Raw genomic sequence first — 15,617 nt, 5'->3', positions numbered from 1 at the left:
TAAACATGTATTTAAAACCCATCATCAGAAAGTGATATACTGTGTGAAAACTTTGAAATAAAAACATTTTTAATGCAGCTAATGCTCACATTTTAACATACTCTAATACTAGTTATTTCTTACTTTGTGGAGATATGGGAAAAAAAATTGCTTAAGAAAACTGTTAATTACAGTCTAATAACAATTAGCAATTAGTTTACACTCAAACATGTTACTGCAGATCAGGTTTATCTAGAACAGCAAATTAACAGTAATTGTGTGAACTGCAGTGTTTGGGATGATGCATAAGTGTCCACTGTGTTGGCTGATATGGAACTTAAACAACAAAACCCATGAATATACAGTCATGGAAAAAATTATTAGACCATCAAAAGTCATCAAAAAAAACAAGGTTGTGCAATCAAGTACTAACTCCTCGGTGTATCATGTGACTAAAACAGACAGAACAGAAAACATGGAATGCCTAAAAGCACTGTTTATGGCAGTACAACGCAATAGCTATTGATTTAAGAACATGTTTAAAAACATGGAAAATGGCTAGATATCAGCTCTGAAATTAAACTCTTATGAGCTGTTTTTGTTATCATTATATTTGTCCAAACAAATGTACCTTTAGTTGTACCAGGCATTAAAATGAACAACAAATTGAAGAAAACAAGGGTGGTCTAATCATTTTTTCCACGATTGTATAGACCTAGGGCTTAGCAATATGGAATTAATTAGATTAATCATTATTTTGCCTCCTGAAAATCATACAAAAATGCCAAAATTACAAAATTGAGACTATTCCACCAGAAACCTTTGCTACCCAACAAAAAGTTCTTCTGATTGCATTTCTCCAGTTTATACGACATACAGTTTTAGTATAGATTCATCACATTTAGTGATTGGCATGTACAAACTCCATTTTTTTTATTTACCAGTATGTACAATGTTAACTTTAAAAGACCAAGAACTATTGATTTTGGTTATTATCAAGAAAACCATGGAAAATGGTTAGATATCAGCTCTTAAATTAAACTCTTTTGAGTTATTTTGTAGTTATCATTATATTTGTCCAAACAAATGTACCTTTTGGTGTACCAGGCATTAAAATGAACAAGAAACTGAAGAAAACAAGAGTGGTCTAACATTTTTTTCCGTGACTGTACAAGAGAACAGATGGAGAATAGATGTCCACTGTAGTGACCGCTAGGCATGAGAGGGTTAATAACAGATATTATATTTAACAAATGCTTCACATTACATTTATAATTTGTGCTTTACATATTATAAGAATTGTTCTAACTTAATAATGATTTTCCTGTGTCTCCTGTTTTTCCTGTTTTTAATTTTTTTTTTTTTTCTTATTCTCATAATCATTTGATATCATTGTCATTTTCAGTTTTAATTAGAAACTGTTTTGGATATTTCACTACCTCCATGACTTGCTAATGGATAACTATACTTACTACAATTATTATATTTCATATATATATATATATATATATATATATATATATATATAGAGAGAGAGAGAGAGAGAGAGAGAGAGAGAGAGAGAGAGAGAGAGAGAGAGAGAGAGAGAGAGGGTGGGGAAGCAAAATTTACAATGAACATTTAGTTGTTTTTTCTCAGCAGGCACTACGTCAATTGTTTTGAAACCAAACATATATTGATGTCATAATCATACCTAACACTATTATCCATACCTTTTCAGAAACTTTTGCCCATATGAGTAATCAGGAAAGCAAACGTCAAAGAGTGTGTGATTTGCTGAATGCACTCGTCACACCAAAGGAGATTTCAAAAATAGTTGGAGTGTCCATAAAGACTGTTTATAATGTAAAGAAGAGAATGACTATGAGCAAAACTATTACTAGAAAGTCTGGAACATACTATTAAAGAAGAATGGGAGAAGTTGTCACCCGAATATTTGAGGAACACTTGCTCTTGCGAAAGTTTCAGGAAGCGTGTGATGGCAGTTATTGAGAAAGAAGGAGGACACATAGAATAAAAACATTTTCTATTATGTAAATTTTCTTGTGGCAAATAAATTCTCATGACTTTCAGTAAACTAATTGGTCATACACTGTCTTTCAATCCCTGCCTCAAAATATTGTAAATTTTGCTTCCCCACCCTGTATATATATATATATATATATATATATATATATATATATATATATATATATATATATATATATATATATATATATATATATATATATATATATATATATATATATATAAAATCTTCATCATAACAATATAATAGCTGGATAACATTTCTGCAATTTTTTTATTTTCTTCTTTTCTTTTCTTTTTGAAGATATAGGACAATTGAATTTCCTCAAGGGGATTCATAAAATTGTTCTAATCTTATCTCATGTATCATATCACACACCACACTCGGAATTATAAGAATGAATTCTGACTTTTTCATTGCAAAATATACTTACAATTTCCACTGCAAACTTTATCTTATATTCTTTTACACTTTCAATACACAACACTATTCATAGATAAGTCAGTTTAAAATTTAGCAGTTATGGTGCAGAGAACTATATGGAATATGCACAAATTCCAAACATTTAGTGTCTCTTGGATATTCCGTCTGTCATGACAGAGTTTACAAATGTTTTTTGGGAGATTTTAAAAGAAAAGAGATCATTGCATTTAACAAACATGTACCCCTGCACAGCACTCCATTACAATCAGAAGAAACTCAGTTCAACCCTGAATTAAACATTAAATCAGGACCTGGCTCCCAGCTTTTAAAATAAGCACATGTGCATACCTGCAGTTCTCAAAGGACAGGAAGGGGATGTAAAACTGTAACTAAAGCTGTCATGCAAATGTAACCTCTGAGTTATAGAGGAGTAGTAGACATTGTATAAAATTAAAATATTCCAGTAGAGTACACAAATTTGTTATTTGAGTCAAAAGTATTTGCTTAGATTTCACTGCTCCAACCTTCTCCAATATGACATTATTCAGCAAAGTTGTGTAACATGCCATGACTAGTCCAGGGAGCAAATCCCGTGGCAGGTCACAGCCTTATCAGCGATAACAAACACTGTTTATCTCATAGAGACACTTTTCCAAGACCAGAGGAGATAAGCTCTCATCCATGTCAATAAATTATTTCTTCTATGTGAGACCATGAAAAAGAGAACAACTGAAGATGAATCATATGTCATGCACAGACCACAATGTTAAAACGCCCTTTGTTAGGAGGTCACTTAAATTGTTCTCAGTGTAGGAGTATAAAAGTACAAAAAGAAATTGAAAATACAGATATTTTTCTGATCTGAGTTCATGGTGACTGCTAATACATTTTCTTCTGCTTTTCATTTTATTTTGTTTTCACTGTGAATTCTCTTTCTGCCATGTTAAATTTGTTAAAACCAGTAAGAAATCACTGAATATCTTTGTTCTCCTCTGTAGTGTGGCAGATGTTGCTGCCTTGACCAATGAATTTTCCCAATGTGTGATCAGTAAAGTCTCATCTAATCTATTCTAATCTAATCTAAATTATACATCCTACTTGGGACATTTCTTCAAACAGACCAGATTTTTATCTGAACACACTGAGGATCTTTTGACTTCAATACATGTTTACTCTGTTGTCTGCATTCTCCAGATGCCTGTGGCTCAAGCAAGGCCAACAGCTGTTTGGCTGTCATTTCACCAACAAAAGCAACAGACATTAAAGCATTCAAACAAACAAAGTTTTGAGGTAGTGAATGGTGAGAATAACAAAACCTGCATGTTCCATGTAGGTTTGGGAATCTGGCCTTAACAGTCCAAGAAAAGTGCAATACATTAACCTAACTAAATAAATTGAAAATAATTAATGTACATTATGTAAATAATTGCAAATTGTGAGTAAATTAGTACAGATTTGGAAATTTCCTCATTTGTAAGATGCATTGTCCACAATTGTGGGGTCAGTAAATATTCAGACCTGTATCTGTGAGATGAAGGAAGACTTGTAAGCACTGAGGTCAAAAAGTTACACATGCACTCTGGGGTGTACCTGGTAAACAGGGGGGGATTTTTGGATGAATGCAGTGCAAAACATGAACACAACCTCACTTCTTTTGTTCTTCTTAAATACCAGATGCAGATCATCGGGGGAAGGGGGCAGCTTTAATTGAATCCATACAAAAGCACAGTCCCACCCCTTCCATTGAACACGACCTCACTTGTCTTGTCCTTCTTAAATACTAGATGCAGGCACAGGTCATCGGGGGAAGGGGGCAGCTTTAACGGAATCCATACAAAAGCACAGTCTCACCCCTTCCTATTGTGCCCCACAGAACCTTTGTTGGGAAAAAAATGCATTAGATACAGTCAGTGGCCAGAGATAAATAATTTTTAATCCCATTTGAATTATGCCATGATTTACAAATGTGGTTCCCCGAGTTTAAAATATTTAAAAAATATAGTTTTTCAAGTCAAAAAAAATGTAGTTTGATATATTTTATATTATATACACACCTAGAGAGTGGCAGAGGTGACCTCATCGTAACAGTTTTGATCAGATCAGATGATCAGATTTGCAGTTATTTAAACCCCTTATTATACTTTCCCACTAACTTTGGAACGAGCAAAATAGGTAACTGCCGTTTTGATGTTGCCAGCTGTTGGTGACGTTTATCATGTGCGTCAAAAGCTGTTTTTTTTTATTTTTTTATTTTTTATTTTTTTATTTTAGTCACCTTTATTTAGTCCCATGGAGATTAGAAATCTCTTTTGCAAGGGGGACCAAGAAAAAATAAAATAAAATAAAAATAAAAAATAATTGTATGAAACACATTCAATGAACAACAGAATAACAATTAGTTAACCATAATGGCCTCAAGAAAAACAGTGACATTCCTCCTTTATTACATTCTTTATGATAATAAAAATGAATAATTATACATTTACGTTCACATTTATACATTTGGCAGACGCTTTTTTCCAAAGTGACTTATAGGGGAAAACCAAAATAAAAGAATAAAATAAAGAATAGATTAAAGACATAAAACAGCTGTACAATTAAAAACAGCGCGACAAAAGATGTGCTGTACTGAGCCGTTCCATAAAAAAATTAGACCTTACTGTGATATATTTCACACAAATTGAAGCTTTCTTGACTTTTAAAATATGATTTTAAAGAAAAAAAAAACAGCATACGCACATGTACTGGAAAACGGGCTAAAAAACTTTGTTGTCTCTTCATATTTTTAAGTTAAGTCCCAGCTGACGCACCGGAAGAAGCGGGAATCCGCCGCTCCATATATGGACATTTCCAGGTGCTGTTCTCCCATGCCATTCTGAAACGACCTCCTGCCATTCTTCTGTTATTCTGCGTGAAATTCTCTAAATCTGCTTCTGACTAAATGTACTTCAGTTCTTTTCTTTGCCAGTATATGTAAAGTGGTTCTGTTCTGTATCTGTGACTGATACCCTCTGTTTCTGTCATGTTTTCGGACTTATGCATAGCAATGCAAGAAAAGTATTTTATTACATCATCTTCAGTCTATCATACATGACTGTGAAAACACCATGAACACATGTGTTTTGAAGGCATGTACATTCACTAGGATGCCCTATAGACTGTAGAGAACCTGTGGATGCTGCTGTCCAATCACATTCATACTTTCATCATACCAAAACCTATTGATCTAATATTGTTATTAATCTTCAGGGATTCATCAGAATGATCGGTAACTAGAAGACCCAGTCTAGGCGATTCTCTGTTATCTGAGACCTTTGTGCTGTTTGTTCGTGCGTGTATTCAGTAGACTTCAATAGATTTGAATAGAGTCAGTGTTTTGTTTCATTTTCCGTCTTCGCGTCCGAGCTCGTGCGCTGAGCCTCGCTCGCTCACTGTACGTGACGTCAAACCAGCATGGCGGTCAAGGTGACTTCGGCATCGCTCTCTTAACGTTTTTTAAACCTCTACTGTAACGTGTCTGCATGTTTTCTGTGCGTTTTTCTGAGTAGGAGCACTGTCGTTTAGACTTTGTTATCCTGTCGGGGTATGCGGTCTGCGGATGCGGTGTACTCGGAGGCTGTAGCATCACTGGGCTAGTCCCTGGCCTTGATGAAACATCCACAACCTCGAAGTTAAAGCTAACCAACAGTCGAACTACAAATTCAGCCCCGATAAAATAGCAAACCGTAACTGGGGTGTTCTCGTTTCACCTCAACTTTGTTTATGTGCTCTCATCATCTCGCATTTTTCTGCTTTAACGCTTAACATGTCATTGAAACGGTGTGTGTCCTCTTCATGTGAGTAGTTTGTGCTTTGCTAGCTAGCCGGCTGTGAGTTGGTGTAGAGGTTTGCTTTCTTTTTGGCTTTGTTGATTCTTTCCCTAGTTGTCTAACTTGTTTATCTAGGAAGGATAAAGGGTGTAGTCGTTTTAATTTGAGTTTGTGTCGTGCCTGTAGGTTGTGTGTCTCCTTCACAGCAGTGGACGTTTCAAGGAGACACTAAGTAGCTTGCTAGTTTTTTTTTTTGCTTCATTTTATGTCCAGTACACCGCCCGCAAAACCACCACTAAAACTAGTTTTCTTTGTAGATGTTAAAAAGCAGTCATGCACACTGTAGATTAACTTTATTTTTTTTCTGCTTTAGGTGCAATCTACCAAACGCGGGGATCCAAATGAGCTGAAAGCAATCTTCCAGAAGGTAAGGTCTGCACAGACTTCCAACAGTTTTAAATGTTTTTGTTTGCATTTTGCACGAATTTCTCCCAGGGTTGCATGTGAAAAGGCTTTGCACATGTAAACAACTGAGCCTGGACAAGATTCAACTTGAGAATGAGCTCGTAATGTTGTCATGGGGTTTAAATTACAGCATTAGCCACAGTTTAAGGTCGAGGACAATCTGCTGTGTTACATGAAACATAAGGTGCTCATATGTAAAGAGTTCATGTTGTGATGTTATAGTATTTTCTATAAGTTAATAAAACAATGGAAGCACTACAGTGTGGTACTTGGGGTAATAACTGCCTCATATCTGTTTCTGTTTGGATCTTAGTAAATCTTTTATTATATATAAGAATACATTTTGTTTGTAAGTTAAACTTATCAGATGCATATTTGTGGTTTTAAACATTTCTTTATGGTCTGTACATGACAAAAATGAGAATATTTGATCGAACTAGTGGGGAAACAATTGTAATCTTCAAAATATCCATGAGTAAAGCAGAGTAAAACACAACCCTGAGGCATTTTCAGTTTTAGCTGATATTACAAACAAACTTTAAAATGTGTATGCAATAATTATCATTGCTTTATTATCTCCAGCCTTATATCACTATTATTAGCTCAAAAGCATCTGGACTTTACTTAGTTTTGTTATTGATAACGTAAAGCCACATGACAATGTTTATACATTTGTTTGAAGTTGTGGTAATTTTCTCCTTGTGCTATTAATCCTATATGAATGCAGATTATCTTGATGAGAATACCTTACACTAAACAAAGCAGTTCTCAGAGCCTGGATAGTTCAGTCGGTACAGTAGAGCATCAGACTTTTAATCTGAGGGTCCAGGGTTCAAGTACCTGTACAGGCGATATCTCTTTTACTGTTACACTATGTGCTATGACCTGCTTAGATGTAGAATCAAGGTGTCCTGTGTCACAGTGTTCATGTTATGTGTATGAGAGGCAGTCACTATAAACATAAGTCAGAGAATAATGATGCTGCGAGATCTTTGTACGGATGAGAGTTGTAATGAGTGGCTGCTGTAAGACTACATTAAGTTAACCTTGACTGTCTTCTGTGTGGTCCTTGTGTGACCAGATTTGTGACTGTCGTGTGAGCAAGCGCTTGTTGGTATGTTGATATATGGAGGTCAACTACTTGCATGCTCATGCCAAGAACCTTAGTGCCGGTGTAATTTTGTCATGTCATGCCACAACAGCAAGATCAAGGTGCTACAGTAGGTTCAGCATAAACACCAGCACAGTTGTCAGCCTTAAAATAAATGTCTTAAAAGTTGTATCCACGACACTCCATATGATTTGTCACAGTAGATTTTAACTGTTAAAAAAAAACAGTTTATAATATAGTTACTTGTCATGCTTTGCATTCATTCTCAAGAACATTGACCAAACAGGTCATTAGGTGAGTCTCTGTTAACATTACAGCTGGTGACATCAACCAATGTGAAGCTCATGTGATGGATTAACTTTTGGGTAAATGACACACGTGACTGAGAAATGACTGTCGCTGTAAATGTATTTAACAGTTGTTATGTTTGTCCGGCTATTGATTACCGCAGCAAATACAGTTGTAGTTGCTAAATGAAATAACCATGTCATTCAGGCAGAGAGAGAATTTTTTTCCACCACAGAATAATTCTCCCTATAATTATTTCATTTTTTGTTTTCAACCTCCTTATAACCATTGCACACATTATGTTCACCCACCAGGCAAGAAATGTACAAAAAGGAAAATACAGCAATAAATATATGCACATACATGAACATATTCATCAAAGGTAATCACAGGAATTGCCCACACCAAGCTATAACGGGTACACCTTCACATAAAGGTGTTTTAAACTATGTCTGTGTATTATTTTCTTCCCTCAGTATGCCAGTGTAGTGGACAAGGATGGAGAGAAGTTTATGACCCCAGGGGATTTTGTCCAGAAGTACTTAGGACTACATACACAGATCCACCACAACCCCAAAACAGTTCAGCTCATTGCTGCTGTCGCTGATACTACAAAGGACGGGTATGTAGCACCACAGTAGCAGTGTGCACTCACATTATTTACACCCACACCTAGAGTTTATCAACACTAATTGATAATTTATTGAGCCATATCTCAAAATAAATTACTTCACTGTCATATAGTTTTTCAGTTTCAGTATGCAGTTACATGGACTTGGTGGATTACATGAGTGCACACTACTAATGCTATTGCTCAACTGTTATAACCCGAAATAAAAGGATATCAGTTGGCATGTGATAATGTTTATACAGAAGTAAAAATTTTACAACTACGCACAGGAGAGGCATGATTTTGTTTATGTGTTTTAACTTAAGTAGGTTTGTACAATCATCTGATGTGTTTCTGACCTTATATCTCTGTTTTTTTTCTTACATTTCAACACATGGACTGTCACTCCATCGGCAGACTGATTTCATTCCAGGAGTTTCTTGCCTTTGAATCAGTGTTGTGTGCACCTGACGCTCTCTCCATAGTCGCCTTCCAACTATTTGATAAGACCGGAACTGGAGCCATTTCCTTTGGTAACGGTCGTTTTTCTACATTTATCTTCACTTTTTCAATGTATGGCAGTGTTTCAAGATTTTTTTGTCAGTGTTGTTTAAGAAAATCTGTAGGATTAAAAGCACTGAACTGAATTTTTTCCCCTCATGTGTTTATGTTTTATGTACACGTGGAGGGAGAATTTCCTAAAGGGACATTTTTAACCAGATTAGTCTTTGTTCTAAGTCATTACACATGGTTGGACTTATGCAATCACTCTCATGCATCATTTTGTTTACCCCATTAACTTCTTACAATGAAGTCTTCATGTCACTGACATAAAAAAATTTACTAACTCAGCTAACGCCTTCTAAAATTCTTTAATTTTCTGTTTTCATTTTGCAGAGAATGTGCGAGACATCTTCAGCCAGACCACTGTGCACCATCACATTCCCTTTAACTGGGACTGTGAATTCATCCGTCTGCACTTTGGACACGACCGCAAGAAACGCCTCAGCTACCTCGAGTTTACGCAGTTCCTGCAGGTATAACCATGTTGGATCACTCTGTCCTTGTGCTTTCTCTTTAGTGTTGTGTTTCAATCTTTCTCATACACACACAGAGTTTTGCTGTTACTATATTTACACTCATATCGGTGTCATGTTTTAGGAGTTGCAGTTGGAGCATGCACGCCAGGCTTTTGCCCAGAAGGACAAAGGGAAGAATGGAGTTATCTCTGCTATGGACTTCAGTGACATTATGGCCACCATTAGACACCACATGCTCACCCCGTTTGTGGAAGAGAACCTTGTCTCAGTGAGTGTTTGTGTAAAGGGAGAGCTTGGTGACTTTGCATCGGATGTGTGGTACTTTCCAACCCTGTTACAAAGAATTTTGTGTTGAAGTGGGAGAAATTTAGCAGCCTTTCAGCCATGGTGGTGGTTAAATAAAAATAGCATGTCACTGGGTTTTCCCTACTTACATTTAGTCTAACTAAACCCAACTTAACTAAATGAAAAGAGAGAAAATAGTTTTCTATCACATTTGTTTTTATCATTTATAATCTCAAAACAGCCTGACAATCTGCAAAATAATTTGTCCATCATAGGCATGAGAACAACATCAAACCTTTGACACATATATTCACACACAGGAGCTGCTTCAACCATCACAGTGTCCAACCAGAAGACTAGTGTTTAAGTAGAGTTATTGGTGATTATTTTTTATTTCACTCAAAAATATGAGAATTGTCTTCATTTACTTCATCAGTGAGCACATTTGTTGTGCTTTATTCTTGCTACAGTTTGAGTGTAATATGAAAATCTACAGTGTAAAGATAATAATGGAAGATTATGTTAATAATGAGATTAGTTTTTAGTAAAGTAATATCAAACTGAACAAACTGATGTCACAACATCCAAGTCCTCCAGAAACCTTGAGAAAATCTTGCGCATAAACAAGTCATCAGCCTGAATTGTGAGTTTGCTTGTTTCACTTGATTATTTTAATGAGGTGGCACAGGAGGTTTTGGATATTATATTCAATAGAACGTACTTTAATGAAACTTCATTGATCCCTGGGCCAAGGTCTTCAGAGACATTAAGGACAAGACATAAAACAGTAACTACTGATCACTGACTAAAAAGATTCATCTCTGGTCAAGTATTCAAAGCTCCTGCTCCACACTTTTCTCCATGTGGTGGCAGTTACACACCATAAAGTTTACCAATGTGCATAAAAATCAAGAAGAGGAAGTAGGCTGGGGTTATGTTGTAGTGGTCTGGCTTTCTGGATGTACTCTGATGGAATAAGGGGCAAGATTTCCTTTGTAAGTAGCAGAATTTTTGCACTCCATCCTCTTGCTGTCTGTACATTGTCACATTGACAGTGCCAGTCACTATGTGAAATAATAACTTTGGAGATGAAAATTGCAAATTTTTACGAAGACAAGTTTTTGAATTTGATATTTTCTTTTGTACAGATTTAACTATTTTAATCCCATGACACACGTCCTCATTTTTAATGTTCCATCAAAATAATATCTCTCTCGACACTAGTTTATTTCCAGCCTAGTATTAGTAACATACACAGTTGCTACAGAATATTTCATTATAAATGACTGACAGATGAATGATATTTTGGAATACCCAGAGCTCTGCCTGTTCTAAATTACTTTTCATAGCTTGAAGCTTGTTCATTTTAGTTTTTACTAGGTTACAGTTCAGCAGCAAACTGGCAGAGATGCTTCTAGAACAATAGCTGTGTCTAAGTGGCAGCTCTGTGGTGTGTAGTATGTTATGATGATGTACACACTCAGCAGAATCACATCCTCATTTGCATTTCTTGTAGGATTATTATCCTCAAAAGACTTGGTTTAATGGTCTAATAAACTCTCCTCAGTTTCAGTGTCAGTGTTTTCTCATTAATCAGTGTCTCTGTTGCTTTCCCTATTTGTTAAAGGTGTAAATGCAGTGGCTAACACCCACCATAAATGAAAGATTTTACTACAGGAAAATAAAGGGGCAAATTGGCTCAAGATTTAAGTGAAAGGAAGAAACTAAACCAAGTACAATTTAAATTCTGTGAAATTTGCGGCTCAACACCTTGTTAATGCCTGGTTTGTTCTGTGTTTCTTCACCTAGGCTGCAGGGGGCAGTACATCTCACATGGTCAGCTTCTCGTACTTCAATGCCTTCAACTCCCTCCTGAACAACATGGAGTTGATCCGAAAGATCTACAGCACTCTGGCTGGCACGCGAAAGGACACACTCGCAACCAAAGGTGGGCAGATGGCTTCCTACCTAACATATTTAACACATTACATCTGCATTAGAACCGAGTAGTTTACATGGTGTACTTGTCTCTTTCTCCAGAGGAGTTTGTTCATGCCGCCAACAAGTTTGGTCAGATCACTCCAATGGAAATCGACATCCTGTACCAGTTATCAGGCCTGCACTCCCCCTCTGGGTAAAACATCCGCTCTTCCAAAAATCAAGTATTTCCTGATGTGCTACATAAATCCATCATAAACACCTTAACTCATCTATCATACATAGACTATAATCTATATGATGATAATGCTGCTTATATTTGTTCCAGGCGCCTGAACCTCGCCGACATTGAGAGAATAGCTCCATTAGAAGAAGGATGTCTGCCGTACCACCTGGCTGAATCGCAGAAACAGGTCAAAAAGCATTGTGTGTCTTGCCGTTTTCATTATAAATAAATGTCATTCATTAAAAACAGGACTGAATGGGTGTGTAATACAGCTCATCACTCAAGCTACTTTTGCTGCATTTGTTCAGTGAAAAACACTGTTAAAACTGATAATATGCAGTTAATAAATATGCTAAAACGAGGTTGTGTCTGGTTTCCCATCAGGCCCATGGTGATGGCTCCAGGCCTGTGTTGCTCCAAATTGCAGAGTCTGCCTACAGGTTCACTCTGGGCTCCATCGCTGGAGGTGAGTTCATCAGAGGTCACAGAGGCCATGTCATTACCACACTAATACAGATATTTGGCAAAACACACTTGTCTCTGTTGGGCCTTATGTCCGTTTGTAAATGGTGTTTTTAGTCACTAAATAGGTTTCCCACGGGGACCTAAAAAGTCCCAAAAAGTCCTAAAAGTCTTGAATTTACACATCTGCATTTAATACCTTAAAAAAGTCTCTAAAAGGTATTAAATTTAATATGGCAGGTCTTAAGTTTTGTTGTTGTAAACTTGTTTGCTGTATTGTGTTTAAATGTGTCCAAGCTGCAAAGAAGGTAACACTAGTGTACTCAGTTCCACCTGTTCCAACCCAACAATTTATATTGAAATCAGGAACCAATTATCGCTAACTTTGTAGCCTCCGGTGAGAAATGATCACCGAACATTCAGCCCAACACGTGTGCAGCCGTTAGTCACGCACACGTCACCTGAGAAAGCTGACTTTGTATGGTCGTGAAATGGGCATTAAATTCTGTTTTAAGTAGTCTTAAAAAGGTCTTAAAGTCTTAAATTTAACGTGTAGAAACCTGTAGGAACTGTGCTAAAGATGTACGCCTACACAGGTAGAATGACAAAGTAACTAGAAAACAATGGCTGCACATCACAATTTACAGATGCCAGCTGTTGTTTTGTGCACCTGAAACACCAAATACAGGTCGTATAAGTGCATAGGTAAGTACATCGCCTGCAATAGATCACTGTCAACTTGGACATATTTGGGAGACTTAGGATATACCAGTGTTCCTGTCTAAAATGTGAAACTAAAATTAATCATTTCAGTAGCCAGTTAAGATACCTTTGAGGGAAAAATTAATGATGACACATGATTAGTTTGTGAATCTTTGCACTGTTACAATGTAGTAAAATCACCTAAAATAGATGTTAATTCTCCCTTGTATGAAGTGAATAAAATGGATCAGTTTTTTAACAAAAAGTAATGCAGTAGACATCCCTCCGCTTATAGAAGCTCAAAAATGTGAGAGAAGATATGACCCTGAATACATTAAATATAGATACATAAGTAATATGTAAATAATCTGTGTCAAAAAATGCAATTGGATTTGTGTTTCTTTTCTCCATCTCCTTTTTATGTGAGTCAGGGTTTGCTATTGTATTGCAAAATAAAAGACAAGGAACAATCTGAAAGCAGCACTGAAAACTAATCTTCACTGCTCCCATCAGAGCTTGAGCTCATTATTTTTGAGAAGAAAGTCCAAGTGTGAGCAGAATATTTATTCTGACTGGTATCACACATATTTAGAGTCCTGTTTATTTTTATACCTCCTTTTTTTGTCACGCTTTTTTTCATTGGTTTGGGAAAGAGGTCATCACAAATGTAATAATAATCCCAACTGTCTTAAGTGGAAAAAAAAAACCTGCCAACTCCTGATCCAGATGCATAGGTTTAACTTGTGTGCATGTGCTTCTTATTTCCACAGCCACGGGGGCAACGGCCGTGTACCCCATCGACCTGGTGAAGACTCGGATGCAGAACCAGAGGTCGACAGGATCCTTTGTCGGAGAGTTGATGTACAAGAACAGCTTTGACTGTGCTAAGAAGGTGCTGCGTTTTGAAGGATTCTTTGGCTTCTACAGAGGTAAGAAGGCTCCATTTTCCTTCATTATTGTCTTTAGTCACAACAGCATTACTTTAGCTTTAATTTCCTCTTTTACATTATTTTGTCTGATCTGTCATCTGTTAGACTTCTCATGCCCTTTTTTTCCTTTTCTATTTGGCTCTTCTTTTATATTCATCATGTTTATTTCCATCAGTATTTTACTGTGATTTGTCGTGTTTGTGTCGTTTCTAATGCAGTGTCAATGTTCTTCAGGTCTCGTTCCTCAGCTTATAGGTGTGGCACCTGAGAAGGCTATCAAACTCACAGTGAGTCCACTTTCACTCCATAAGTATTCACCTCAAATAACTGTACAACAAAGGTTTTACTGTAATATGAATATAAATTGAAACGAGCCATAATATAAGACACTTGTATAAAAGACATCACATTCAGACGTCTCTACAAATCATTAAACTTTCGTTGTCTTTAGTCTCATGCCAGCTTGTCTTCGTGTCCCACAGGTGAATGACTTTGTTAGAGACAAGTTCACTGATAAAGACAACAACATCGCTTTACTTGCTGAAATTCTGGCTGGTGGCTGTGTAAGTACTGATGCTTTGATACTGTTTGTGAATGCATAAAAGAAGCAATGCATAATCTGTCACAAATTAAAACTGTAATACCAAACTCTACTGCTTTAGAGTAAATATAACAATATGAATTTTACCTGGAAAATACCCTTCACTGTTTTCCTGTGACTGCCTCATGCTCTTGGTTAATTCAGGGTTTCTGTAGGCATGAATTTTAATCTAAGTTTTATGCCTTACAATGTCTTAGTGGGATTTGTTAGGTCTTAAAAATTGGGCTATAAGGTTAACGACATTCATAAGGATGCAATATCTTTAGTGTTGCCTTTACATTGTATTCAAATAAAACTACAAATTAGAACATGAAATCAATACCCACTAATACAAACCATGCAATGCTTGGTGTGTCGTAATAAAGTAGCATCTGTTCTCATAAAAATATAGATTTGAGAAGTAACTGTGCATTAACAAATGCAAGTTCATTGAGATGTGACACAAGAACAGAAACTGCATTTGGAAGTCTTACAGTCCCGGAAAAAATGATTACACCATCAAAGGTCATCACAAACAATGGTCATGCCTGTGTGTATCATGTGACTAAGACAGACAGAAAAGAAAACATTGAATGCGTAAAAGCACTGCTTTTGGCAGTACAATGCCATAGATATTGAAGGGATTTTGGTTATTATCAAGAAAACATGGAAAATGGCTAGATATCAGCTCTGAAATTAAACTCTCATGTGCTATTTTTGTTGTTATCATTATATTTGTCC

At 36.3% G+C, this 15,617-nt stretch overlaps 1 protein-coding gene across 4 annotated transcripts in view; it reads left to right on the top strand.

The window, feature by feature from the left end:
• Positions 1 to 5,814: 5,814 nt before the first annotated feature.
• The window catches only part of LOC115438035 (calcium-binding mitochondrial carrier protein Aralar1-like), a 14,480-nt gene continuing 4,677 nt past the window's right edge, over positions 5,815 to 15,617 (top strand). The window contains exons 1-13 of one of the 4 annotated variants that reach the window (XM_030161479.1): positions 5,815 to 5,896; positions 6,614 to 6,667; positions 8,581 to 8,726; positions 9,132 to 9,247; positions 9,612 to 9,751; positions 9,876 to 10,022; positions 11,849 to 11,987; positions 12,080 to 12,173; positions 12,306 to 12,390; positions 12,588 to 12,669; positions 14,138 to 14,296; positions 14,531 to 14,583; positions 14,779 to 14,859. In XM_030161479.1, the coding sequence (XP_030017339.1) occupies positions 5,885 to 5,896; positions 6,614 to 6,667; positions 8,581 to 8,726; positions 9,132 to 9,247; positions 9,612 to 9,751; positions 9,876 to 10,022; positions 11,849 to 11,987; positions 12,080 to 12,173; positions 12,306 to 12,390; positions 12,588 to 12,669; positions 14,138 to 14,296; positions 14,531 to 14,583; positions 14,779 to 14,859 (1,308 nt within the window). In that variant the 5' untranslated portion in view covers positions 5,815 to 5,884. The other 3 variants (XM_030161481.1, XM_030161482.1, XM_030161480.1) reach the window with 3 other exon arrangements.

Source organism: Sphaeramia orbicularis, chromosome 17 (genome assembly GCF_902148855.1).
Source record: "Sphaeramia orbicularis chromosome 17, fSphaOr1.1, whole genome shotgun sequence".
NCBI classification, from domain to species: Eukaryota; Metazoa; Chordata; class Actinopteri; order Kurtiformes; family Apogonidae; genus Sphaeramia; species Sphaeramia orbicularis.
This window is presented reverse-complemented; position numbering and strand designations above follow the sequence as displayed.